Source organism: Callorhinus ursinus, unplaced genomic scaffold (genome assembly GCF_003265705.2).
Source record: "Callorhinus ursinus isolate GAN/ISIS: 27379988/994484 unplaced genomic scaffold, GSC_fseal_2.0 scaffold88, whole genome shotgun sequence".
Lineage (NCBI taxonomy): Eukaryota > Metazoa > Chordata > Mammalia > Carnivora > Otariidae > Callorhinus > Callorhinus ursinus.
Window position 1 is genome coordinate 1840849 of NW_027397150.1, and position 24635 is coordinate 1865483.

The 24635-nt window shown below is 54.4% G+C and overlaps 1 protein-coding gene across 3 annotated transcripts; it reads right to left on the bottom strand.

Annotated features, from left to right (window-relative positions):
- Positions 1 to 363: 363 nt before the first annotated feature.
- Positions 364 to 23246, bottom strand: CFAP45 (cilia and flagella associated protein 45). Of its 3 annotated transcripts, XM_073888271.1 has the most exons (13): positions 23145 to 23246; positions 20226 to 20343; positions 17982 to 18107; positions 15394 to 15530; positions 13444 to 13588; positions 12977 to 13147; positions 11749 to 11927; positions 9793 to 9922; positions 6710 to 6856; positions 5098 to 5211; positions 4319 to 4512; positions 943 to 1167; positions 364 to 566 (listed from the first exon to the last, which is right to left on the bottom strand). In XM_073888271.1, exons 4-13 carry the CDS (start codon positions 15429 to 15431, stop codon positions 488 to 490), a joined length of 1422 nt encoding a protein of 473 aa, XP_073744372.1. In that variant the 5' UTR covers positions 15432 to 15530; positions 17982 to 18107; positions 20226 to 20343; positions 23145 to 23246; the 3' UTR covers positions 364 to 487. The 3 variants fall into 3 exon arrangements, with proteins under 3 accessions (XP_073744372.1, XP_025716502.1, XP_073744373.1); XM_025860717.2 differs by lacking the exon at positions 20226 to 20343 and having other exon boundaries at positions 23145 to 23241; XM_073888272.1 differs by lacking the exons at positions 20226 to 20343; positions 23145 to 23246 and adding an exon at positions 19899 to 20051.
- Between the last annotated feature and the right edge of the window lie 1389 nt (positions 23247 to 24635).

Consider the following 24635-nt stretch of genomic DNA (forward strand, 5'->3'; position numbering starts at 1 on the left):
CACGGGTGCCCGGTAGGAGCTCTGCGTCTGCAGCTCTGGTCCCTCCTACCCCAGCCCCGCCCTGAGAGAGCGGCTCCAGCCCCCCGCTCTGAAATGCCTCTGAACTGGACTTGGAACAGGGCCAGAGCAAGGCCATGCTGAAGGTGGACAGGAAGGCAACATCCCCAGGGCCCCAAAAAAGCCAGGGGACGCAGGGCAAGGGCCCGTGAAGCTAGGAGGGACCACCAGCAGGGAGCACCCTTCCATCCCCCCCCCCCAGAGCACCACACTGCCCACGGCACCGGCTCCCATAGCCCACTGGGCTCACAGCTCATATATCCCCAGCAGCCACAGCCCCGCCCCCCAAGAAAGCTGGGCTGTTGCTTAATGAAGTAGAATAAATTTAATCTGTAACTATAAAATGTCTAGGTTAGCGGCAGTTATGGGCACCCAGAGACTGGGCAGAACCTGTCCCCTGCAGGCACCCCTGGGCACACGGAGGCTCCCCTCATTTCACAGAGGCGGCTGGCTGGATGTTAGCTTTGCGCTCGGCTTCAATGCAGTACTTCTCAGGAAGGCCGGTGGCTCTGCAGGGGGGACACAGGGCGAGTGTGAGGGGGGCATGGGACCAGAGAGGAGGCAGCAGGAAGCAGGCCCCGGAACCGGGGGGCCTGCACCCCCACCCCTGCTCCCACAATCCATCCCCCAAACACATTCCCCTCAAGGCTCTACAGAGCCCCCTGCCTCGGAGCTCCCACAGAGCCAGGCGGCCCCAGTCCCAGAGCCTTCAGCAGGAGCCCCCTTCAGGGGGCAACACCCTGTGTGAGCCTTGAGACAGGAGAAAGGGCCCTCCCAGCGCGCCTGCTGCCTCCCTGCCTGCCGCCTCCCTCCGGCCCCCTGACTCCCACACTCCCTGCCCTCGGGGAAGGGGAGGGGAGGGGAGCCACAGGGATTGCAGCGCACCTCAGCTCTTCGATCTTTTTCTTCTTGAGGTCATCAATGCGCTCACGCCGCTTCTGGGCCTCCTCTCTGAGGCGCCGGCCCTCCTCAAAGGTGGCAATGCGGTCCTGCACCTGCTTCTGCTGGTTCTCGCGTACCTGGCGCCTGAGCTCGTTGGCATGCTGTAAGCGCCCGGTGGCCTTTTTCTCCTCCTCCAGCCGCTCCTTCTCAATCTGCTCTCTCTGAGCCCTGGAGGAGGGACACCGGTTGCCGAATGGACTAGGCCGAGCTGGCCCAGAGAGGAGAGGCACTGAGGGAGCCTTCTGGAAGGGCTTCTCCAGGGAACGTGCTTCAGAGACCACAGCCCTGCACACTCCCACCCTCTTATGAGGCTCAGAGACCAGCCTCCAAGCCGCCTCCGTGAGTACCACCCCTCTCCTCAGCCAGGCCCGGTGCTGTGGGCACTCCATGTCAGGGGCGTGCTTAGGCGGGCCCTGTGCTTGCTTTCATGCTGTTCCATCACCGTTTTGAAATTCTTAATATTTTTTGAGCAAGGGATCCCCCAGGCCCTGCAAATTATGTAGCTGGCCTATACTCCGGGTTTCACCCACTGGAAGCTATTTTATTCCAACCTTCTCTTTTGCAACGATGCACAGCTCCTCTCTAGCTGGTTCTAAGATATCTTTCTTTCTCTCTCTCCCTTTTTTCCTTCCCACGAACAATACTAATGACATCAACAAAACTGCAAAGGGGATGCTCAGAAGTGAAAAGTGCTGGTGTTGGTAAAGCTAGCTCTCCTACTTGCTGGAAGAAGGAAGGAGTTGTCCCTGGGGCCTCTTAGTGCTCCAGCTCTCCAGCTCTCCAGATTCTTCATAGGAGCCTCTTTGCAAGGGCCCTAATATCCTGGAGAAAGCGGCCAATGTGGGCCAGACAAGCTCCAAAAAACCTCAAATGAAATGTATTCACATCTCAGGGGAAGCGCTGAGCTCAGCCACCCTGAGTGGTCATCTTAGTTCTTTCTCGACATAACCAAAAACGAGAACAACGTGTAAAAGCATCTTAGGCAGGGATATCTCACCTGCTCCCTGCCCTGAGGGCACTGGTACCCCACAAAGCTCTGAAAAGCACCATGTCACTTATTCACTTCCCTCTGGCCAGCCATCTCCCCGGCCCCGAGAAACACCGGTATCGTCTCAACTCTCGGTAACTCCTGCACAGCTGTGGGTACCTGCACCTGCCACAGCCCCCCAGTCTGCCCGGAGACACCTGCCGACTTCCTCACTGCTCTCCATTTAGACTCCACACCCCAACCACTCAGACATCTCCGCGATAGCAAGAAGCCCTACCTCCTCGCCTTGCCCTTGTATTTTCCTATACAGAGAATGGGGTTCTACTGTTTCACGTCAGGCAAAATAGGCTGGAAATGGGAGCCTGCATGTGTCACTAGGAAGCCCCTGGGCGGGCAGGCAGTTGGAAATTTGAATGGGGCAGAGCCAGGTCACTTCATAGGGTTATAGCCGTGAACTTGGAGCCTGACTGCACTACAGTCACCCAGGAGCTTCCAAAACCTGCTGCTGCCCAGGGCCTCACCCCCGACCAGTTACATCAGAATCTGTGGGGGTGGAGCCTGGGCCACAGGACTTTATGTGAGCTCCCCAGTGTTTCCGAGAGCCACCGGGTAGGGTAGGTCAGCTATCTCTGCTTAGTCAGTGGGCTGCCAGGCAAAGGCATCCCGCTCTCCAGAAGCAGGAAGCAAATATAGAGGCCATCTATGAGGTCATGCTTTTGAAGTAGGAAAAGTTGGATTGCTGGCTACAGCAGAGATGCTCCTAGCGCTAAAAGACACCCGCCCTGGTGGTCACATGGCCCTGGAGACACCGGGTGTAGATGCTAACCTAGAACATCAGGTGAAGCTGAACATCTCCAAAGGGCTGGTCTCACTTTAATAACTGGCTAGTGCATATGCTTTGGGCAAACAAAGCAAAGAAGGGACAAATGGGTCAGTGGCAAAAGTAGGACCCTTAATTTCTTCCCATTAATGTTTATTAGTGCCTGCTAAAGGCAACACAGGTGTCCAAGGGCATACAGGCTGGTGAGGGCAGACATCTGAGAGGTAGTCTGGAGCCCAGGGGCAGAATCTGTGGGGCTGTTGAGGAACCTGCTTCCTTGAGCAAGTTTCCAGAGACCATGGCACGATCCTTGTGGGCAGGGAAAGCTACAGAGTCAAAGGGTACTGCAGCTAGTGGGGACAGTCTGGGGGCCCACAGTCCAATAAAAGACCAGGAACCTGGCTCTGACAAGGGCAGAGATTCCTACAGGTCTGCCCTGCCTCTGGCTGGGGGGTCTTCGGTGGGGGCCCAGGGCTGGTCTGCCATGCAAGTTACCTGGGGCGGTGCCAAGGACCGAGAGCAGGTAGACCAGAAAGCCGGTCTGCACCACTGACTCTCCACTTACCCGAGCATAATTTCTGTAATTTTGTATCTACACCCCCCATTCAAATTTTGTTTTGTTTGTTTCCTTTGAAAGCTTCTGATCTTACAGAGTCTGAACCAGAGCAAGAAAGGAGTCATTCCCAGTTAGTCCAGAACAGTACCAGGGGAACACCCCAGGGGCCAGGTCTGGTGGTGGCAGATCTGACTGAGAGACGCCAAAGCAGCTGTGGCTGCCGGCAGCTCTGGGGGTGGACACGGGGTGGGGAAAGTGACAGATGTGAACACTTCACTTCCACTTATGGGTGGGAATTTTCATTGAGCCAAAAGAGAACAAAAATAAAAGGATGAAGAGTTGGCAAGGCAGGCAAGATGGATAAATATAGGTAAGGTCCATCCAAATATGAGTCTCCCACACCCTCCCACATGGACTGGCAAGGACAGCGTTTTGTTCACCTCTAATGTCTCCCAGAACATCCGGCACAGAGTCTTGAATTTATGTGCTTCAAACGTATTTATCAAATGAAGGGCAAAGACCCTAGCCCCCAACACAGGCTCTTCTCCAGTGACCCACAACCTTGGTGTTTGAAGTTCTTTCTGTCTCTCCTCGACCTCCCGGCTGCAGCTTCATCCCTAACGTACAGGGGGACGTGGTGGCAGGGGAGGGCAAAGGGACCAGACACATACTTCTATTCACACCTTTAATCCTCCGGGACAAATAATCCCGATAATACCCAATTCCTTAGCTACGTCAAGGTGCTGTCTTCCAAATCCCTAATCAGAAAATTCTTGGCTCTCAGTTCTTGTCTTTGCGCCTTTCAGCTCTGCATCTAGTTGGAATGACTCTGCCAACCCAGGCAAGATGAATGCACATCTGTCTGTGGACATGCCGGCAAGGTCCTCTCCGCCCAGTAGGGGCCATCCCTGCCACAGTACAAAGAAAGGAAGCCGAGGTGCCCAGCCCCACCTACCGAAGAATCCTCTCGAACTCATCCCGGTCCCGTTGCACCTGAACGGCCAGAGTGTGCTCCTTGAAAGCCACCTGCTCCAACCGGCTTTTGCGCAGTTTGGCTTCTGTCTCCACCCTCTTCTGTGCATTTTCCTTTTCCTTTCTGCGCCACTCCCTGTCTGCAACCTCCTGGTTGCGCTTGGCCCGCAAGGCGTCCTGGGAAAAGAGAAGGTGGGGAGACCCGTGAGGGTGCAAACCGACCTCGGAACTGACCGGGCACCTTAGGAAGACCCCGACTGCAGACTCTGACACAGCCCGCTTTGAGGAGTGCCGTGCATTTCTCTGGCAGCAAGACTGTTGCGGGAAAGCGTACATGGAATCTTGTAGAACTTTCTGGTCGGAAGATACCCTGGGGGGTCTTGGCTTGTCCTCCCCCACCGCTGATCCCAGTTCTTTCCCTACACCTCCAACACCTCCAGGCGGTCCAACAGTCGCCTCTCATTTTAAAAAACTATAATGATGGAGATGCCACAGTTCCCCTGGTGACAGAGTTCAGTGAAAGTTCTTTACGCAGCAGCCAAAAGCTTTCTCTTGAACCTTCAGCACGTAATGCCCTGAGCAGTCCTCACTGCCACAAGCACTGGGGGAGCTCACCCCTTCGCCCTCCAGCGACTCAAGTCTAGGTAACCTGCATGCTGCCCTGCCCTCCGCATCTCTGTCCTTCAGGTCAGTTTTGCAGGCTGTCAAGGGAATAGTTAAGGGAGTTGGGGAGCCCCGAGGAAGCCGAGGCCAAGAAGGTACCTGCTCTGCCTGGTAATCCTGGGCCTTCTCCTGCATGGTCCTCAGACGGGCAATCTCCTTCTCTTTCTCCCTCCGTATTCTCTCCTGCTCAGCCTCAAACTCTGCTTCTCGAGCCTGCCAGGAAGAAAAGGTCTTGTAGAGCAGCTCCCGTTGCCCCAGCCTTGCAGAGAGACGAAGTCCCTGCAACAGTCTGTCCAGTATCTCCCACATCACTCCCTGACTCTTTTTAAGGTAGGGCAAAATAACTAGCAATGCATGAATAAAGTCAATTAGCATTGCAAAATGCTTCATTGTTTACCAAATGCTTCCTCCTGTATGATCCCAGAGGGCCCCTACAGCATTTCATGAGACAGGTATTATAGATGAGGAAACTGACATTCATTCAGATCAAGGGTCCTGCCCGAGATCGCGTAGCTAGTCAACAACCAAAGAGGATTTGAATGCAGGTATCCCAAGCCCAGCCTTCATGCTCCTTCCCCGGCATTGCAGACAATGTCTAAGTTGCAAGGCCACTGGGCCACGTTTCTATAAGTAAAAACTGTGGCACCCTGCCTGTCTTGTAAAGTGCAGCAGGTGGAAGTTATCTCATTAGTCCCTGGGCAAATGGCCAACCATGCTTTGGGCAGTTCCACTGCGGTTAGCAGATATGCAAGGAGTGAACCATCAGAGTTAGCTCCCTTTGCCACTTCTCTGGAAGAACAGACATAGCCCGGAAATCTTCCCAAAGCCAGCCTCCCAACTACCATTCTCGGGTAGTCATAAGACTAATGGCTTGAGCTGGGTGGAAATGTGATCTCCTTTCCCATAAAGAATGTTCCATAGCCATCGTTCTACCTGCCCAGACTCCTGGGCAGCCCAGAGAGTTGCCTACTTGTGAGCCGTGCACAGGGGGCTGTGTGTCAAAGCTGGTCTCTGTTCCACCTCGCACTAGGTGGCAGGGCAAGGAACTCCAGAGGCTTCCACAACCAATCTCTGCCCTTCGCTCGAAGGGGCAGCCCCGGCTGCAAGATCAGAGACCACCACTCCATCTAAACTGGGCTTAGAAGCTTTTTCGCCCCCCATTCCTCACTGCCCCCACTCGCTCCATTACTCAGCCTGGCTCCTGAGTCAGTCCGCGCAGCGTGAGCAGCATCTCCCCGTCACCATGAGCGGGGTCACTCTCCGCCCCGCGATGCAGTTGTGCTTACAGCTTCCACAGCAGCGGTGGGAGAAGCTCTACTCTCAGAGTCTAGCCCCCAGTACAGGATGCCCAATAGAGGAATTTTCACAAGAAATTTATGGGGCAGGTGACCCGTGATTACTGGGGATGTAATCATGCATTCCATGAGAAATCCACAAAAACTTTCCTTTCCCCAATAGTTTTCATTTTCTTCCCGGCCTGTACCTGACCCTCATCCAACTTCTAATCAAAGGTGTTAACAAGGATGTAACATTCTAATTTGGGTGTCCCTTCCAGCCTACTCTCTATTAATGAACCAGTGGCCAAGATGAAGAGAAGAAGGAGCCAGTCCCTTGAACGAAGGACATGAATTCTGGAATGGACACATGGCTTCCCCTAGATCTCAGGCCTGCCGCTCCCCGTGGCCAGAAGTCCCAGGCATCAGAAACCTACCATCTTCTTCTTGGTAAACTCCATCACCATCTGGTCTGCCAGTTTCTCCTGAGCCAGCAGCTCTGCCTTCCGTTTCTGGTTTTCGTCATTAATGCGCTTAATCTCAGCTTGCATCTTTAGTTTTTGCTGGTGCCTCCGTTCCATGTCCTGCCATCAGAAGGAAAAGAGCCTCCAAGTAGAAGGGGACAAGACCCAGAGACACCGGCCCATAAGGACAGAGACACAAAGGCAGGGGCACGTGCCCCGTCTGCAGGCCAGCTGCTGCCGCTAGCCCCTAGTCAAGCCTCACCAATGACCCCTCGCAGCCAAATGGCCTCTTTGCAGTCTGCACCCACGTGGCTGGTGGCAGCCCCGACTCGGATGATTTCTATACACTCTCAGAGAAGTGGAGGCTCTTAAAATTCTCCCCGGTGTCTCCCACATGTCATGTGAAGTCCTACCCATTGTTGCTGGTCTTTTCTCCTGTCTTCAATTTCCTTCTCTTCGTCAAACCCTAGCATCTGGTCTCTATTCAATAGCGATGATTGAAATAACAAAGTATTGCTGTAATTTAGTATTTTCTATTCACTGGGCCCTTTATATAGCCTAGCTCTGAAACCCAAATACATCCCCAAACCCTGAAAGGTAGAACCTGTTATCTCTCTCATGCAGATGAAGACACTGAGGCCCCAAATTTCTTTGTCCAGGGCCATCCAGCTAACAAAATCCAGTGCCACAGTTTTGAAACCCGGTCTTTCTAAATTAAAGTTCCAATCTTCTCGGGAAGATTACCCCAAGTTCCAGTTCTCTCTTGATTTCTGAACCCCCTCTGCACCTAAGATGGTGCCACACCTCCTGGGATTTGGTTAGGCACTGCCTTGTAGGTCCCCACTCATTCCTGTGTGTTCATTCTGTCCCTGCCAAAGGATGGGGACCATGTCACGCTTCCTGTCTCCCCTGGCAATATGTGTAGCCCAATGAGAGGAAAACAGCAAATACTCAATCGACCGAGACAGGGAAAGGGGGAACCAAAGTGAGTGGCATGGGAGAAAAAGGGGGGGAAAATGGTAGACACAGAGAAAGACAATGAATGATGGAGGAGTATCAGTGTGACCCTGAGTGACAAGATCCCTGCTGAGGAAGGAGCCCGAGCCTTTCAAAGCCTGAAGTTCGGAGCGAGCACATTCTCAGGTCCCGAAGGAGAACCTTACGCAGCTGGCCTACCTATATCCTCTCACCAATGTCCAACTCTTTCCTTCAAGTTCTTCCACCCAACAACTCCCCCCACACACCGTTTCCAGCTCCCTCCATCCCCCAAAGGCTATGCCCCACCCTAGACTTCCAGCTCCTTCTCAGCCCAGCTTCTGCCCTGACTCATCCGAGGCAACTCCGCTGGCTCTCCCCGAGCTGGACTCACAGCCACGTCCAGGCCTCCCGGGGCGCCTCCTGCACCAGATCGGCACAGCGCCCACTGCCTCCCACCCAGGCTGCGGTGCGTGAGTCACGGTGGCCGGCATTCCCTCACTCTCCCTGTGCCTACCTCTTCACTCACCCCACTTTTCCCCACCTGGCCCAGTGACTCTCCACTCCCTTTCCCCTTCTCCCTTTCTTCCTTTCCTTTCTACCTGCTTCCCACCAGATTTAGGCCTGCCATCGGTGCCCATGCGTTATTTAATCCCGTTGACCAGCCCAAGGAGAAAACCTGCTGAACACTGATCTAGGACATATATACCATCATGTGTTGACTTACTTCTTTGCCTAGGTATTTACTTTTCAGGTTGTTGTTTTTGTTGGTTCCACACCATCATTAAATCACTGGGAGATGACAACCCAATCGTCCATTAATGTGGGGAAAGAGGAGAAAAAAATCAGGAATACAGGTCCCACTAGTTAAATGACACCATGAGGAAATAATCTGACAGATCAGAATGGGGGAAACGCTTCAAGTCAACTTGCCTGGGTGCCTCACAACACCAGTGCCAAAAAAAATCAAGGAAAGAAGGAACAAGAACTCTTCTGGGTCAAAGCACATGAAAGAGGCTTAAGTGAATGCAAGGCAGGGAACTTGATTGGATCTTGGTTGAAAAAAAGAAAACTGAAAATACATTTTTGGAACACTTGGGGAAATCTGAATGTGGATTAAGGATTAAATGATATGACAGATTCGTTGGATTCCAATTTTTCATGAGGGGATGAGATACCAGTACTGATGACTGGTGAGAGAGCATCTTTGTTCTTCCGAAATAAGGGCTGAACCATTTAGTAGCAAAGTCTCAAGATATCTGCTGTCAAAGAGTTTAACAGTAACAGAATACATATACACCCCGAAAAGAGACAAACAACTATGGCAGATTCACAATTATGAAATCTAGGTGGAGCATGGATGGACGTGATATGTACAATTCTTTCAACTTGTCTGTGTGTATAAAAATTTTCAAAGGTAAAAAACTGAGGGGGCAGAAAGAATAAACACCCCAAAGGCTCGCCTTGCCCCCTACTGTGCAAGGGGCCTTTATGTATTGCAACAGACCGGAGCAGGCAAACAGAAGGGGGTTTCTTTAAGTCTACTTGGTTTTGGGCAGGTATGTCATCATTTCTTTTGCAATGGATATGCCTACTGATTTTATCCAGACTAATGGAGAAAAAAGGTTTGGCTCCTCCACACAACTAACCACGTTCGGATGCTGTGTACTTGGAGTGAGGGAACAGCAGGGAGCCTGAGCCTAAGACAGAGCTAAGACATCTACAAAGTGTATCACATCCCTTTAAATAGCTGCAGGAAGGCTATTAAACATCCCTATGTTTATGTGTGCAATGCATATAGCTGTACATTTCCTTTCTGTGTCCATGCCCATGGATGCGTTGGTCTCGGACCCCAAGTCCCCGGGAGGCAGGGACAGAATCTGTCCAAGTCCCTGTTCATCCCCCAGTATGGCGCCACAGCCAAATGAACGTTCAACATGGCCATAAAAGCTGATGGCGATGGTGTTGCAAAATAAGCATGTGCCTGACAGAAAATCGGTCCACACCCTGACACCCCCAAATCTCGGAGAGCTTTGTTGCTGTTGCTGGTGGAATTTGGCACCATCTGTCCAGCGTGTTACCCTTAGATCCTCCTCCTGGAGCTGTTCCATGTACTCCAGCATCTGGTCCTTCTCTTGCTCCCGCTGCTCGGCAAGCAGCGACCGCTCCTCCTGGTTCTTTACCATCTGTTCCACAATGTGCCGTCTTCCTCTAGGAGTGAGCAGTACCGCAGGGGCTTAGAAACCCACGTCCACGTTCCTCTGTTCCAGCCTCCACCCAAATAACCCCCAAGATGGGAGGTGTCACAGGAACAATTGGACAAGCACCCCCTACACATTGCTACTCTTCATGAGCCCAGACCAAAGTCCTTCTCAAGTGTCCGGTGTCATGAGGGGGTTGTCCTCTCCTCTTCCAAGCTCCCCTTCTTGAGGCTCCCCTTCTTCATTTGTTTGCCCAAGAGTGCACCCCGCCTCTGCAATGCACATTCTGCCTTTCAGTGTGTCAAGAGCTTCTGAAATCCTCCCACCTCCCAAGCCCTCCCGGAGCAATCATGGGATGCTAGGGTTCCTATGCCAGCTTCGCAGTTAGAAAGCCCGGGACCTCTCCTTCCTCCCATGCCTCTGCTAGCACCCAGTGTGTCCTGGCGCCCACCCACCTCCCACACCCACTTCGTTAGCTGTCTATCTTATGCCCCATCTCACGTGCCACGAACCTCCCACTCCTGGGTCTGAACAAGCCTCTCTACTCAGGGATGCCCTTGCTCGACAGTAAAAAGCAGAGAACCCAGAGTTTACAGTCTGTGCTGGTGCCAGTGACTCCCTATGTGTTGTTGGGATCACAATAAACTTAGAAACATCCAGACCCCATGATGTATGAGTAAAGGCTGGGAGAATGAGAGAAGACACAGGTTAGGGTAGAATTGAGAGGAAGGACAATGAGATTCCCATCCAGGTGGAGCGCTTGAATGGCTTCATGACTCCAGATGAAATACACAGGAGGAATGAGTAAAAGAATTACATGGAAGCAGGCTGGGGCCCAATATAAGGACCAACTCAGATCATTAGAGTGGCCTGATGAGGCAGAGATTTTTCTTTAATTGGAGCTATTTATGCAGAAGATGAAGAGCCACTTACCCATTAAATCCACATTTATAGGGAGCCTACTACAGTCAAGCAGGTACCTACGGGAAGTACAGAGATGAATGGTTCAAGAGCACAGAATCAGAGGAGGAGAGAGCAGAGCCAGTCAGTGTGGTTCAAAGTAACTCTCACAATTATATGGTTGATGTTCTGGACCTGGGACACTGTGGGTCTATAATTTACCTGTTCTGGTAAATCTACTTGTCCTTTTGGTAAATTTACCTGCTCTGGTAAATTTGGTAAATAACTTAACCTGCTCCGATAAATTTACTTGTCCTTTTCTGCAAAAGGAAGGGGACTGAATTTATCACCCTAACATGTGTTAAGCACCTGCTACAGGCCAAACACTCTGCTAGGTCCAGGAGCTACAGGAATGAACCAAGACAGGAATGCTGTCTGGTGAGGGCCAGAGAGCCCCAGTGCAAGAAGCCCTGTGCTGGAGTATAAACATGGTGTGGCAGGATGCAGAGAAAGGGGGCCTGGAGCCTGCCTGCAGAAGGGAGAGAGCTTTCCAGGGGAGGTGACAGCAAAGCCACATAAGGAAGGGAAAGTATTTTCCAAGGGAAAAGGAAAGAGAAGAGTATTCAAAGCAGAAGGAACAACAAAAGCGTAAACCGTGAGGAGTCCAGGCGTGCTGGGGGATGGGGAACCTCAGAGGGGATGGCAGGAAAAGCTGGGAAATGAGGCTGCGTTGGGGCCAGACTGTGACGCACCTGTTATGATCTGAAGAATCAGTTTTGAGAAGCTCTGCGGTTCTATGAATCTCATCATAACGTTTTGAGATCATAATAGATGGTAGTAATGACCATTTCTCCTCTCTTCCCTCTTGGCAAGGCTACCGGGACCTAAAGACCCATGGAAATGGCAGGGAGGGAGATGCCAAAACCACCACTGTACCTGATTCTTTCCTCCCTCCTCTTCCTATCCAGCTCCTCCTGCCTTTGAATGGATCTCTGTCGTTCCACCTCCATCATCTGATCCAACCGCTTTTCCTCTGCATCCAATTCTCTTTGAATCAGCTGCTTCTCCATGATTTGGGCATCCCGGATGGCATGGCACTTGGCATTGAGGATGATCTGCGGGGGGCGCGGCGGGGGGCGGAATGACACGGTGAAACCAGGTCTAGGCACAAGGACGGGGAGGGCTGCACCATTGGGTGTGGAAGCTGAAGGGGAGAAATGAGAGCAGGGCACTACTGAGCGTGCCGGACCCCCGCACAGCCACGCACAAGCCCGTGAGAGCAAGAGCATTCCTATGCCCACCCTTCCCTGAGTGTAGCTCTACGCGAACACTTACTGGGCTCCTAAGAGTGCTAGCCTATGCAAGGAGAAGCCTTCGTGTTTTGGGGACCATGGACCACTCTTTGAGAATATGAGGAAAGCAATGGGCTCTGTCCTCCTTAAGACTCACTTACATACACACACATAAAATTTCCATAAAACTTCAGAGGTCCAAGGTCCCCCTTAGAGACCCATGAACCCCAACATTAGGCCCTTTGTTCTACTTCTCAGGGAAACTGAAACACTAGTGCAGAGGCCAAGCCACTAGACTTTTTAAGCTGGAAGAACCCAACATGACACACCAGGGGACAGCCTTCCATAAGAACAACCAAGTGAAAGTTCTGGAAAATAAAAGGAGGCATGCGGACAGATCAACCTGGGAGAGAAGGTGTGGACGACAGGGTTGGGAGTCAGCAGTGTTCATGTGCTTGGGAAGTGAACCACACGCAAAGGAGAAACAAAAAGTCCACCCGAGCCTCTTGTCTTCATGCTCTCAGCTAAAGGAAGCCCTTTAGGCTCCTCAGGAGAAGCCAGTTTCCCGGCAGGAGAGAAAGGGAAGGCAGGTCCTCACTTGGCAAAGCTCAGTTCACCCCGAGAATCACCCTGCTAAGTAGTTTTACCACTCGTTCGACACATGAAGAAAATGAGGCCTAGGGCGGGTGAGCGACTTGCTGAAGGTCACACGGATAGCATGTGGCAAGGCCAGTCCTCCCTCTGACCACAGCAACACCCCCCCTCCGCCAGCCCCTCACCTGTCACCCCCTCCTCGCCCCAAGTCCATCTGGAGCTGAGGCCGTCCAGAGCCGAAGAGGAGGGAGGGGGGAGAGGAGGAACCAAGTCCCCACCTTGCTCATGTCCTTGAGCTCCTCCTCTTGCTCCATGCGCAAAGTGTCGGCTCTCTGCAGGAGGTTCTGGGCCCTCTCCTTGGCCACCTCCTCCAGGTCGCTGAGCTTCTTGTTGTTTCTCCACACCATTTCCTTCTGCTTCATGATCTTCTTGCGCTTGGTCACCGCGTCCTATGGGAGACAGTCTGGATCAGTAGGGGACTGCCCTGGGTGCTGGCCCGGCTACCACAGGCCACCCAGTAGGACCCCCAAGGTGGCTTCGCCCGTCGTGCTAGCAGAACCCAGAAGTTTCTCGGCCTGGCTTCCTCCTCACCTGTCCTCCGCCCCCCAGCTGTTCCCACACCTGGTGTCCACTCTAGCACGTCTCTGGTCTCCATGAAGCACACATTCATGCCTCCTTCCAGGACCCCCAGACTAGAGCTCCCCCCTCCCATCTGCAGAGATCAGGGCTCAGGGAGGGCAGCTACCACGATGGCCTCCTTCTCCTTCTTGAAGGCCTGCTCCTTGGCCTCGAGCTCTTCTCTGGTCAGCACGTGGGATGCCCATTTGATGCGTTCAAACTCCTCAGGGCTCATGATGAGGGACTCACCAGAGGGATCCTTGGCGGGAACGCTGCCCCAGGGGATGAACAGTCAGTGGAGAGGAGCAGGAAGCTCTCAGCACCACGCTACAGGTGCTGGGCCCTCCGCCGCTCCCGCATCCCACGATGCCACCCCGTGGCGGGAGACACTGCCCGCTGCACCACCGGCCCACTGGGGAGAAGGGGTCCCAGGTGAGGCATGGGCCAAACAGAGACACTTTAAGGGCTTTTGCTGAAAGGCCTAGTGCGCATGTCACCTTCTCGGTGCACCCATCAGAGACCCTGCCCCCGCCACGTGCACATAGGCCAATCCCCCCACCAGGCCAAGAGCCGACCTCCTCGGAGGCCAGTGCGCTCTACTGTCACAGCCTGGGCTGTGCCTCCCAGCCCCGGGCACGGCCTGTGCGCAGGACCACACACTCCTCCAATACGTAGCCTCTGCTGGCCCTGCGGACCGCCTAGCCCCTGGCTGGGCCCAGACGGAGAGCTCAAAACCACACTGGTGAACTGGACTTTAAAAACAGCTTATTCCTCGTGGAAGACGTAAAAAGGGCAGGGGGGACGCCAGACAAGGTTGAAACGGATGCTGTGAGAAACCTAAGCATCCCTGTCCATCTGGCCCAGAGAGAAGCTTTGAACCCTAAATATTAATTAAAATCTCTGATCAACAACAGTCAGAGGCATGTCTGCGGACCTCTCCTCCTAGCCGCCCAGCACATTCAACAAGCCAATAGCTAATTATAATGATTACAAACAAATGACATACACTGGAGGTGGAGGCGGCAGGAGCAGCCCGGGCCCAGAATAAAGCTGCTTCTGGGTGAGGCCATTTAACAGGGACCCGGCAAGGAGACGCAGACCGTCTGAGGCAGGAAGTGAAACCTCATCTCATAAAATGCGTGTGTGTGTGTGTGTGTGTGTGTGTGTGTGTGTGTGTGTGTTGGGGGGGCAGTCCAGGAGGAAGACCGAATGAGTGAGTGGATCCGGGGCTTGGCCCGGGACCTGGAATGACCAGGTCCAATCTGGCACTTGCAGGACTGGCCCACCCCAAAAAGGAACCCTTCCTTTGCCCCACAAGTGGCCGCAGGACGGCAGACCATGAATGACCGTTTGCCACCAGGGCTGACCAGACCGCGTTCCTGGGGCCATGACCCAGCCGTGCTGCCCCAGCTTGTGACACAGGCGACACTTCCTGGGAGCTCAAGTTCTCCGCAGGTGGAAGCAGGCTGGGAGGACGGTTTCCAAGAGAGCAGCTAACCGCCCCCCACCACGGCCCCCAGCAACAGCTGTTCCCACTGCGGAGCTACAGGCCTAACCCACGGGGGCGCCGAGCAAGGGGGCAGCTCTAGTCAGGAAGCCATGCGGAGCCAATCCCAAAGGAACCCAAGAGCCCCGGGGAATTTCCTCTTCTGGCCTCAGAGCCTGGGAAGAAGCCAGGGGGCCGATTAGCATCTGGTCAGTTTCCCTTTACCTCAGATTCTTGGTGCAGCCAAAAGGAGTTGACTCCTCTGGACCATATCCCTTTACCAAGAGCGCTAAGGGGGGGCTCGGAGAGAGCACAGCCCCTCTCGCAGCCCCGTGAGTCCCACCGCAGCCAGGAGACAGGGAAGCAGCAGCTGGGGTTCGAAGGGAAAGGCAAGAATCGATACAAGAGGAGGAGAAACGAGAGGCCAGGACGCCAAGGAAGGAGAGCTAGGAAGCCAACAGGGGAGATAAATAGTACAGAGGTGGGGCTCGGCCATCTGGAGGCGATCAGACGGCCCCTCTCCCTGTACAGGTCCTCAGCAGAAGTGCAGGCTGGGATGGGGAGGCAGGGCTCCGAGCCCTGGGTACTCACATGAGTTCCCGGACCATGTCCCGGGTGATGAGCTGCATGGTCTCCGGCTTGTTTTCCAAGCCCAGGGCAGTGAGGGTTTTCCGAATCGCATGCTTATCTCGGAGGACCACAATGGGGCTGTCACTCTGGGCCTGAGCCTGTGGGGTCAGGAGGCCAGCTTAGAAGCTGGTCAGCCCACATCCTTCGGGTCAGTCCCAACTTCTTCAAGGGCAGCCTTCCCCTCTTTCCTCCACCCCAGCCAATGGCAGAAAAGGCTGACTGGGGCCCAGATCGCGGGACCACCAAGAGTTTCCAGGGCACTGAGAAAGAAGTACGCTGCTCTGCCCTTGAATATGGCTGCATGCCTTCTTACTGACCGGCTCCTCTGAGAACAAGGCCTTCCCATGTCTTGTGCAAATAGTCCTGGAAGGATGGGGAGGGGAGTGGCTAGTGTGTGTCCATTCCTAACCTGAAACCAGCAGGCACGAAAATCTGGGGTGTCTAGGTTCTCCTCCCTTCAAGATTTATGAAAGAAGAAATAATGGTCTCTCTTGGACCACATTGTGGTTTGAGATAATACGATTAGTTACAGACTCATGCAATCCATGATGTTCAGAATTTTTAATCCTTCCTTATGATTAATTTACTTTGGTCCCCCCACCCCCGAAAAAATCATATGGAGGAGGTTAGAAATGGCCAAATGGCCTGGTGGAGACCTGCTCTTACATGGAATGCGGTGAGAAAGTCAGGGAGTCAGAATTAGCGGGGATACATATTAAATGTATGATTTTTTTTTTCCAAAATATTCCAACCGTGAAAGAGTCAGATAATAAGAAAACGAAAGCACTTATTTCAGGAAAATTTTGAACGCAGGGGAGAATTTCATTTGTCATGAAGGCAGAGACCGTGATCCTGCCTCCGTGGAGGTCGTTCGGGTCCTGAGCGCCCTTTGCCCTTTGCACAGACTGTCCCCAGAGCGCTACTACCACCTGCAGCCATCTGCTTCCGAGAGGGCACCACTCAGGCGCGCCACGGACCGCTTCTGCCCCCTGCTGCCGCTTCAGAGAGACTTCTGCTCCCCCAGCGAGGAGGCCAAAGAAAAGGGCCAGGAACAGGCATTTCTCTGACTGCCCCTCCCGCCGTCCCAGCTGGATGACCCCTGGGGAACTCGGCCATTTCCAAACCCTTCATCACCCCACGGGCCCAAAACAAAACCTGTCTGTAAGTGAGGGTGCGTTCCTCCGATTCTGTCCCTGTGGATAGGAAAACCAATGCAGATGGAGGTCTTCTAAATGGAGAAAGGCGGGGCGCCTGGGTGGCTCAGCTGGTTAAGCCGATTATTGAGCATCTGCCTTCGGCTCAGGTCATGATCCCAGAGTCCTGGGATCGAGTCCTGCATCGGGCTCCCTACTCAGCGGGGAGCCTGCTCCTCCCTCTGCGTATGCTCTCTCACTGTCTCTCTCAAGTAAATAAATAAATGAAATCTTAAAAATAAGTAAATCGGAAAAAAAATAAATGGAGAAAGGTGCCTATCTCGAAGCCTCTGGAAGGTCCCGTTTGTTCGTTTAAAGATTTATTTATTTCCTTGAGAGAGAGCGCTCCCACGTGCAAGTGGAGGGGGTGCAGAGGCAGCAGGAGAAAGAATCCCCAAGCAGACTCCCCGGGGTCACAGATCACACTCCCCAAGGATCGCAGATCATGGATCACGGATCACAGATCACAGATCACGGAGCTGGAGGTGGGGCGGTGGGGCTCGATCTCACACCCCTGAGCTCAGACCAGAGCCAAAACCAGGACTCAGACGCTCAGCCGACTGAGGCACCCAGATGCCCCTGGAGAGTCCTGTTTGGTTCACAATGAGGACAGCGAGGAGCACAGACATCCGCTGGGCTCCCGCCACCTGCCCGATGCACAGGTGTTCACGTCAGCACTCACACCACTCCTGGCATCTTCCCTGTCCTTTGCTCTGTCCCTCTGTCTCTCACTGCCCTCGCTCCATGTCCCATTCTCCTTCCGTCCTTGACTCCCTTCCTTCTCACCATGCTGCCCTTCCCGTGTACCAAGAATATTCCAAGTCATGCTCTTGCTGGCTGTCCTTCTCTACACAGAAGAAGCTGTCGGCCTCTTAGTGGGGATGACACCTGCACATGAAGACCTGCTCGGGGTCTCCCAAAGCTAATGAACCCTGTTAGTTGAGCAACTGAGAGAGGAGGGTCTGTGGTTTTCTCTGATGCTGTTCTTGGATGGAGGGGCAATATGTTGCTCCGGGTCTGTGAGCTCGGTCTGTGGCCCTCACACTTCTTCATCCTGGGGCATTCACTGGGCATCGACCTGCTCTCTGCCGCAGAGCAGCCCCCCCCCCCCCCCCCCCCCACCTCACACCAGATTTTAAATACAGGGCAGACGTGAAGATTGCAGTGGTGGAGCGAGCCAGGTGCCTCTGATCACAGGGGCCCCACGAGATGCCAGCGTCCGGCTGCTCAGGTCTCCCTCTGAGAGTCACCAGGGAGAGGGGACGGCTTGCCCAGTGCTGGCTTCATCCCGAGCAACACCAGTCCGGGTCACTGCCTCCCAGGGCCAGCTACCTGGAGGGGCTGGGTGACGGTTACCTTGACCCCTCGGAAGAGGCTCTCATCCACCTCGGAGCTCACGGCTTTGGTCCGGTAGCGAGCCCTATTCCTCGACCTGTTGGAAGTGGTGGAAGACGAACTCAGGACGCCAGTGGTGCTTAGCGGCTGCAGGGAGAGGCAGAAAGGCCGAGTCGTCAGTACCGAGCGGTCGGCTGGACCCTGGGCAAGGGGAAACACCTCGCCAGCCCGTGCCGGGGAGAAGCAGGTGCGCGTGTGGGGAAGCCACTGAGGGGAAGCACCGGTAAACCCTGAAATGTAGGAGACACCCCACAGAAGCCGGGGGCCGTCTGGGCAGGGGCCAGGCACGCTAGCTCCGCGAGAAGGAGCATTCCCTCGTCCCCATGCTGCAGATGGCCAGGTCGTCGTGGGGTACAGAAGGGAGGAGGAAGGAAGTGTGGCTGGCGAGAGGACGTCGTCGTCACCCTGGTCCCGATTTCCCACAGGGGCACTGTCTTTTGAGGCCATGTGGGCTGCCTCTCCGGAAAGGTAGCATCCTCTCCACCTCCAAGCCTCTCGGCCTGAGCTCCGAGCCCCCTTTCATGGCTAACACCGCCATCTGACGTCCTCCGTGTCCCCCACAAGCTCGCAAGGTTATCGTGGGGACCAAAGGACACAGGATGGAAAAGCACCTTCCCGCTGCTTGGCTCACAGTTGGTGTCCAGTAAAGTTCAGTGGATGAAGGCTGAGTGACTGCTTCGTGGCTTTCACTCCTGGGACCCCAAAAGCATGCACGTTCAACCAACCAGTGTCTTCCTATTTGGGAAGGAAGGAACTCATCTAATGAGTTAAGGCCTATCTCCGACTGTAGATTCTAAAAACACCAGACAGGCGCCTTCTGAGCCTGGGCAAAGGGCCTCGGCTTCACCAATCGGATCCCCTGAGCCGGAGAACGGAGGGGAGCTGGTGGTGCCAGGAGAGCCCGGAGGAGCTCTGGCCGAGGCAGTGTGGCAGCAGGGCCACACTGATGAGGACCTGCGGCAGCACGCCACAAAGCTGCCGGTGCTGGGCGTGCCACGGTGCATCCAGGGGCCTTGCCAGACCCGCTCTGGGTGGTGATTTTGGCTCCGGTTCCAGCTGCAGTGGCTCCCTTTGTCCCCGTTTCCCAAGCAGTTTCCCAGCCAGGGAGCTCCCCAAAATCCACCTCCCTCTATGCCCTCGGACGTAAATCAGAGTTCTGGTTCTGTTGCCTACAGCTGCCAACACACTACTACAACCTCCCCTCCCAAAGCCCAGCTCAGCCCCGAGAGGAGTCTGTCTCCGGGAGGTGACTTCTGCGAGGACTGGGGGCGGCTCCAACCTTACTCTAAAGCTGACCCAAATCTCCCTTTGGAGGAGCCAACCCGTCCCCCAGCTCTCTAAGCTGGGATGTCTCGGCAGCATGAGCTACCCACTGTGGGTCTCCCAAGCCTGGGAATCAGCAGCCGTCAAGAAGACAGGGTAGACAGAGAGAAGGACCCTGTCGTGCAGGTCACTAAGCCCTGGACGGTGTGTTTTGAAAGCTCTCTCCGATCCGCCCTGACCAACCAGACTCGGCAGCACCTGTTTCACCTGCATCGGGTTTTCCCGCTAAATCAGGCGATTATTCTCCTGCACGCACAGCTGTGCGTGCCCTCCCTTCTCCTCACCGCCCGGCCCAGCCAGCAGGAGGCTTACGGTGGGGGCCTCCCTTTACAACTTCAGGCAGCCCCAGTACAGCAGAGCAGGAAGGCTTGGATTTATTAAAAGGTAAATAGAGCAGCCCCGAGGATGCCCAATAACAGACTTGGAAGGGTTATTATATGGTTAGTGGTGAGCAACTGCTCCCCTTTCCACCAAAAATAGAAGCAGAGGAAATGAAAAGAACCTGCAGTAGGTGGGACTGAGGGCAAGCATTGGGAGGGGAAAGGTGGAAGGTACCGGATCAGCAGGGATGGTGTGAGTTCTGCCTCTGAGTAAGGAAAAATGTGTGGTGCCTGGCACGTCGGAGGAGCGCGACACGCGTTGGATGAAGCCCGAATGAATGAAAGCAAACAAGGCGACCTCTCGAGGGCCACAGGCCAGCTTGACTGGAAGCTTCCCCAGAACACGCCTGACTCTGGGCCACTCCCCGACTCCACGTCTTCCAAATCACCGTGAAAAATAACACAGTGACAGGGCTTTGGAAGACAGATGAAAAGTATTATTATTGTTTTTGCACGTGTTCTCCTCTTTCTTTTCAAGGGCTCCTGCAGGTTTGCCCTTTACCCTCAGGTGTCCACCGGGTGACAGGTTCCTCCGGGGCTGAGACCCCGTCGCCTCTTTCCTGTGACCTTGGCACCCAGATCAAGAGCAAGCCGCTCAGGAGATGCTCCACTGTCAGAGCCTAGAAGTCAGAACAGAGGAAGGAAAAGAGATGACCAGAGAGAAGTGGCCACTGGGCAGGGCAGAGGGAAGCTCTGAGCTCTCCAGGGTTGGGTGGCTAAGAAACCTCACTGGGGAAATGCTGACTTTGAAGCCACAAGCCACGCACCACAGTCAACACGGCCACTGTGGCCAAGAACAACAAGAAGGATTAGGGAGGTCACTGGGTAACAGCACTCGGAAAAATGAAGAACCAAGCAGAAATGGAAAGTTAGAGCCCTCTAGGCCGAGACAGTAGCCAAAAGGCTCTTTCCGGAAGTGAAGGGCTGGTTTGACTTCTTGCATGACCAAATAAATATCCCCAGGAGGGTGAGCAGCGCCCAGAGGCAAGCCTGTCTAGGGCCTAGTCCCACGGGCGAGGATGAGGAGGGCGGACAGATAAAGAGGCCAGTCCCACTTTGATGTTTCCATTCTTGCTGACCCAGCCGACTCCCTCTCTTCAAACACCCTCCCACCCCAGGACCACAGGAATTTGGCCGCCACTAGGAATCTGGGGAGAGACTCCGAGGCCAAGAGATTAGCTGGTCAATCAGATGATTTTCACTCTGTCATTGATACAGGACAGTCTCTATAATATATTAGGTTTTGAAGAAACCAGATTGGAAGGCACATGTAAATATTCCTGCAAAAATGTCCGTTTGGAGGCTATGCACCCCGAGTGCATATTAAAAGAACGTTCACAAAAAAATGTTGAACGGAAATTTTGGATGAGCATTCTTATCTTCAGATGGTTCTCGCAGTGAATGATTTTCTGCAATTGAGGAGGTAACCTTTTTATAGGTAACACACTGTATTTATTTAAAAACAAAACTTAGCCATAGGGCTGGTGCCTGACTCTGAACACAGAAGGGTGTAGCCCTTAAAAACTGCAGCATCGGATGTCCCCGATCCAGTACGTTCAGCCCAAATCCGGTGAGAAGGAGCTGGTACAGGGGTGGTGCGGACAGCTGTGGAGTTTCCCTGACATAACCTTAACACCTGTCAACTGAACGAAGACCTTTTGTGTCCTTTCCTGGACATCTTCCTCACCCTGCCATCCAGCTCTCCTTTTGCATATAGGTTCATCACGGGCCGGCAAAGGCAAGCTTCCAGCTCTCGGCCGGATTCTATTTCCCTTTCTGTGGGCTTTGGTTACCAAGAAGGTGAGGATGTGCCTGCACCGCCTGCATCTGCCTTTTACTGAGTGATGCACTCAGGCCACCTCTTTCCTCAAATGGGAGACAAGGTTAGCCATCAGCAGAATGCCATCCGAAGGTGGCATCCTAGTCAGGACTGAGGTCCCAAGCCTCCTTCTGGAGGATGGTGTTATTCATTGTTTTTGGAAGAGTCCTGGAAATCTGCCTCATTGTAAGCCCCTGCCTCCCCACACCTCCAAACACTCTCAAAAGCTAGTGAGCGGCACACACACACACACACACACACACACACACAGCCTGACAGAAGAGTGGAGATCACTAACTCGACCCACTGCTTCTGAAAGGTGCCTGCAGGCCCAGTCCTGTTCAAGGAATCTGGAAGGCCTCCTTCAGCAGGCCGACCCCTGCCCTGAGTGGCCTGTAGGCGGGGAATCCCCATCTGAGTACACTAAAGCCCACAAGTCTATAGCCTAAGTGCAAAGCACTGATTAATTTGCACTGGAAAATATGAATAGTTTTAAAGCGGAGAGAAAGGAAGTAACAGCTGCTATGTGCCCTTAGTTGCCCGACGCGATGCCAGGCCATCACCGACAAACAGACATACACCCTGCGCTTATGAAGCACTGAGGAGAGCCCGGAAAAACTATGCCTGATAAAACGGATCCGTGAAAGGGGACCCCCACCGCAACACCACAGGGAGTCCCCAGAAGTTGGGGACTGCTCTTTGTTGGAGACTTGTTTGCATATAATTAACAAAGCTCTTCTGAAATCCCTACTTGGGAACCCTGAATTGGAACCACTGAGCCCTAGAAAAGCAGTGTGACCTATGGGCACGAAATGTGTCCGCTGAATACCCAGGGCACCATCTCTGCCCCCTGGTGTGCCCCAGAAATTCTAAGGTTATTTCCAACACCCCGAGGCTTCAGTGACTATCCTCTGTCCCGCTGCCTTATCCCTCAGGGACCAACACCCTCCTTACTGGAACCCAGACACCTCTTTATAGTTCCTCCCAGGCCTGGTGTCCTTGTCAACCCTCACCACTGCGGGGTCCTTCCCACCCCAGGGAACCCCAGGCCTGCCAGAGCACACCTGATCCCTCCCCAGGGCCTTTCAAACCTGGTACCTACCCCCCATTCATTCATTCACAAATACTTGTTGAGCCCAACTGAGTGAACCAAGGCCCCACCAACAGAAGAGAGACCTGAGGCTCAGGGAGGTTGGGTGGCTTAGTCATTCTGCTATCAGTGGCGGAGCAGGTCCTATAACCCGGCATGTGGCCTCCTCACCCGCGGTTGTCCCACATCACCGCCCATTATCCCCAGCCCGTGGAGGCTCTAGTCTGAAGGAGAGGGAAGAGAAGGTCCCTTTCTCCGCAACTCCCGGGCTAGCACCCCTCCACCCTTTCAATCCCTACCGACCCCACCCCTAATTCCTCCCGTGGACGCTCCTCGGGACTTCCCTTGCTGCTTCTAAGCATGCCCTCTTTGCCCCTTCTAAGCATGCCCTCTTTGCCCCCAGACCCTGACTCATTTTCTGCCCTCCCCAAAGCCCTGCTCTCCCCGCTCAGAACCCCAACCCAGTTCAGGACACACGAGGCCCCCCCTCCTCGGTGCTCCCGGGACCTCACCATCTCAGCCGAACGCCCTGGCTCTGCGCCTCCGCCGCCTCCCCAGCCTGGGCGCTGGATGTTGATGCGTTACCATAGCAACAAGAGAGCGCGCGTGCACGCCGCGGCCCCGCCCCCGGGCCCACCCCCGGCCACGCCCCTCGTTTCCCGCGGACGCACGCGGCGTCCAGAGATCTGGGGGACCCGAACCCTTCCCTCGACTGGAAACGGCGCCCCGGAAAGACTGAGCCCCGCCGGCGAGCCCGGCTCTTCACTCTGGCTCTGGCTGGACCGTAGGGTCGGAACCCGAGCCCTCAAGGGCCTGGCACGGGCCCGGGAAGCATCTGTGGGCACTCCTGCAAGAGCCAGGCCCGGGGACACCCCCTGGGTACCATGGTTCCTGTTGCCAGTGCTGCCCAGGAGGTGCCAGCCAACCCTGGATCAGAGGAGACACGTTTCACAACGGGACAGTCTGGTTAGACCACAGAAAGAACTTCCCGCCGTGAGGACGTGTGTGCAGTTTCAGGAGCAGTTCCTCAGACCCCCAGCTCAGTCGCCTGGGAGTTTATTAAAAACAAAAGGCAGGCCTGGGACGCCTGGGTGGCTCAGTCGGTTAAGCGGCTGCCCTTAGGCCCGGGTCATGATCCCAGGGCCCTGGAATTGAGTCCCACATCTGGCTCCTTGCTCAGCAGGGAGCCTGCTTCTCCCTTTCTCTCCCTCTGCTTGTGCTTTCTTTGTCAAATAAATAAAATCTTTAAAAAATAAAAATAAAAGGCAGGCCCTATAGAGTATCTGAATGGAAATCTACAGAACTGGCCTTAGGAAATCTGTCTTTTAACGCTTCCCAGGTGGCGTGGACTGTTCTGGAAGAGTTCTTAGGAGTTTTATGATTTTCCCAATTTGGTCTGGCCCACATACCTCCCAACCTGCAGGGACGAAACTGAGCTGATCCCCCCAGCCTGCGTGCCCCACGCCTCACCAAGCCTCTGCACGCACCAAGGACGCTTTCCCCCCCAGCCCTGATGAGCTGAACTCGGGCCAGAAGGCAGTGATGACTCTGATCCTGCTCTCCCACTCGCGGACCGCTCCCCAGTCCCTCACAGCCCACCGTTCCGAAGCTCACTGCAGCTTGACTTCTGTGCTTCAAAGCCACTGGCTGCATCTGAGACACACTCTGGGCTGGACTGTCTGCAGAGCTAGGGGCACCGAGGGCTGTCCACAGCCCCAGGGGATGGAGGAAGGGAGCCGGGGGCACCTCCAGTTGTTCTTAAAAGGACTTAACTCCAGCAGACCTCACATTCCTTCTCTGGATTTCCCAGCCTTATCTCCTTTGGGATCCTCGAAAGAACACGGGGGCGGGACAGGGGTGGCGGGGAGGCCACAGTGTGGGAGGTGGGATCCGAGGGGGAGGTGAGAGCAGCTACCACGCCCCGTGGGCCTGAAGGGGGAGCACAATCCTCTGGGCTTGGGAGTGGGGCAAGGGAAGGAGGGACAACGAAGTGAGCCGCCTGC

Coding starts and splice junctions, on each gene's coding strand:
- CFAP45 (XM_025860717.2), bottom strand. Junction 15,531..17,981: donor GCCTCTTCCGAGGGGTCAAG/GTAACCGTCACC, acceptor CTGACCCCACAG/GCTCAGGCCCAGAGTGACAG. Junction 11,928..12,976: donor AGCTCAAGGACATGAGCAAG/GTGGGGACTTGG, acceptor CGCCCCCCGCAG/ATCATCCTCAATGCCAAGTG.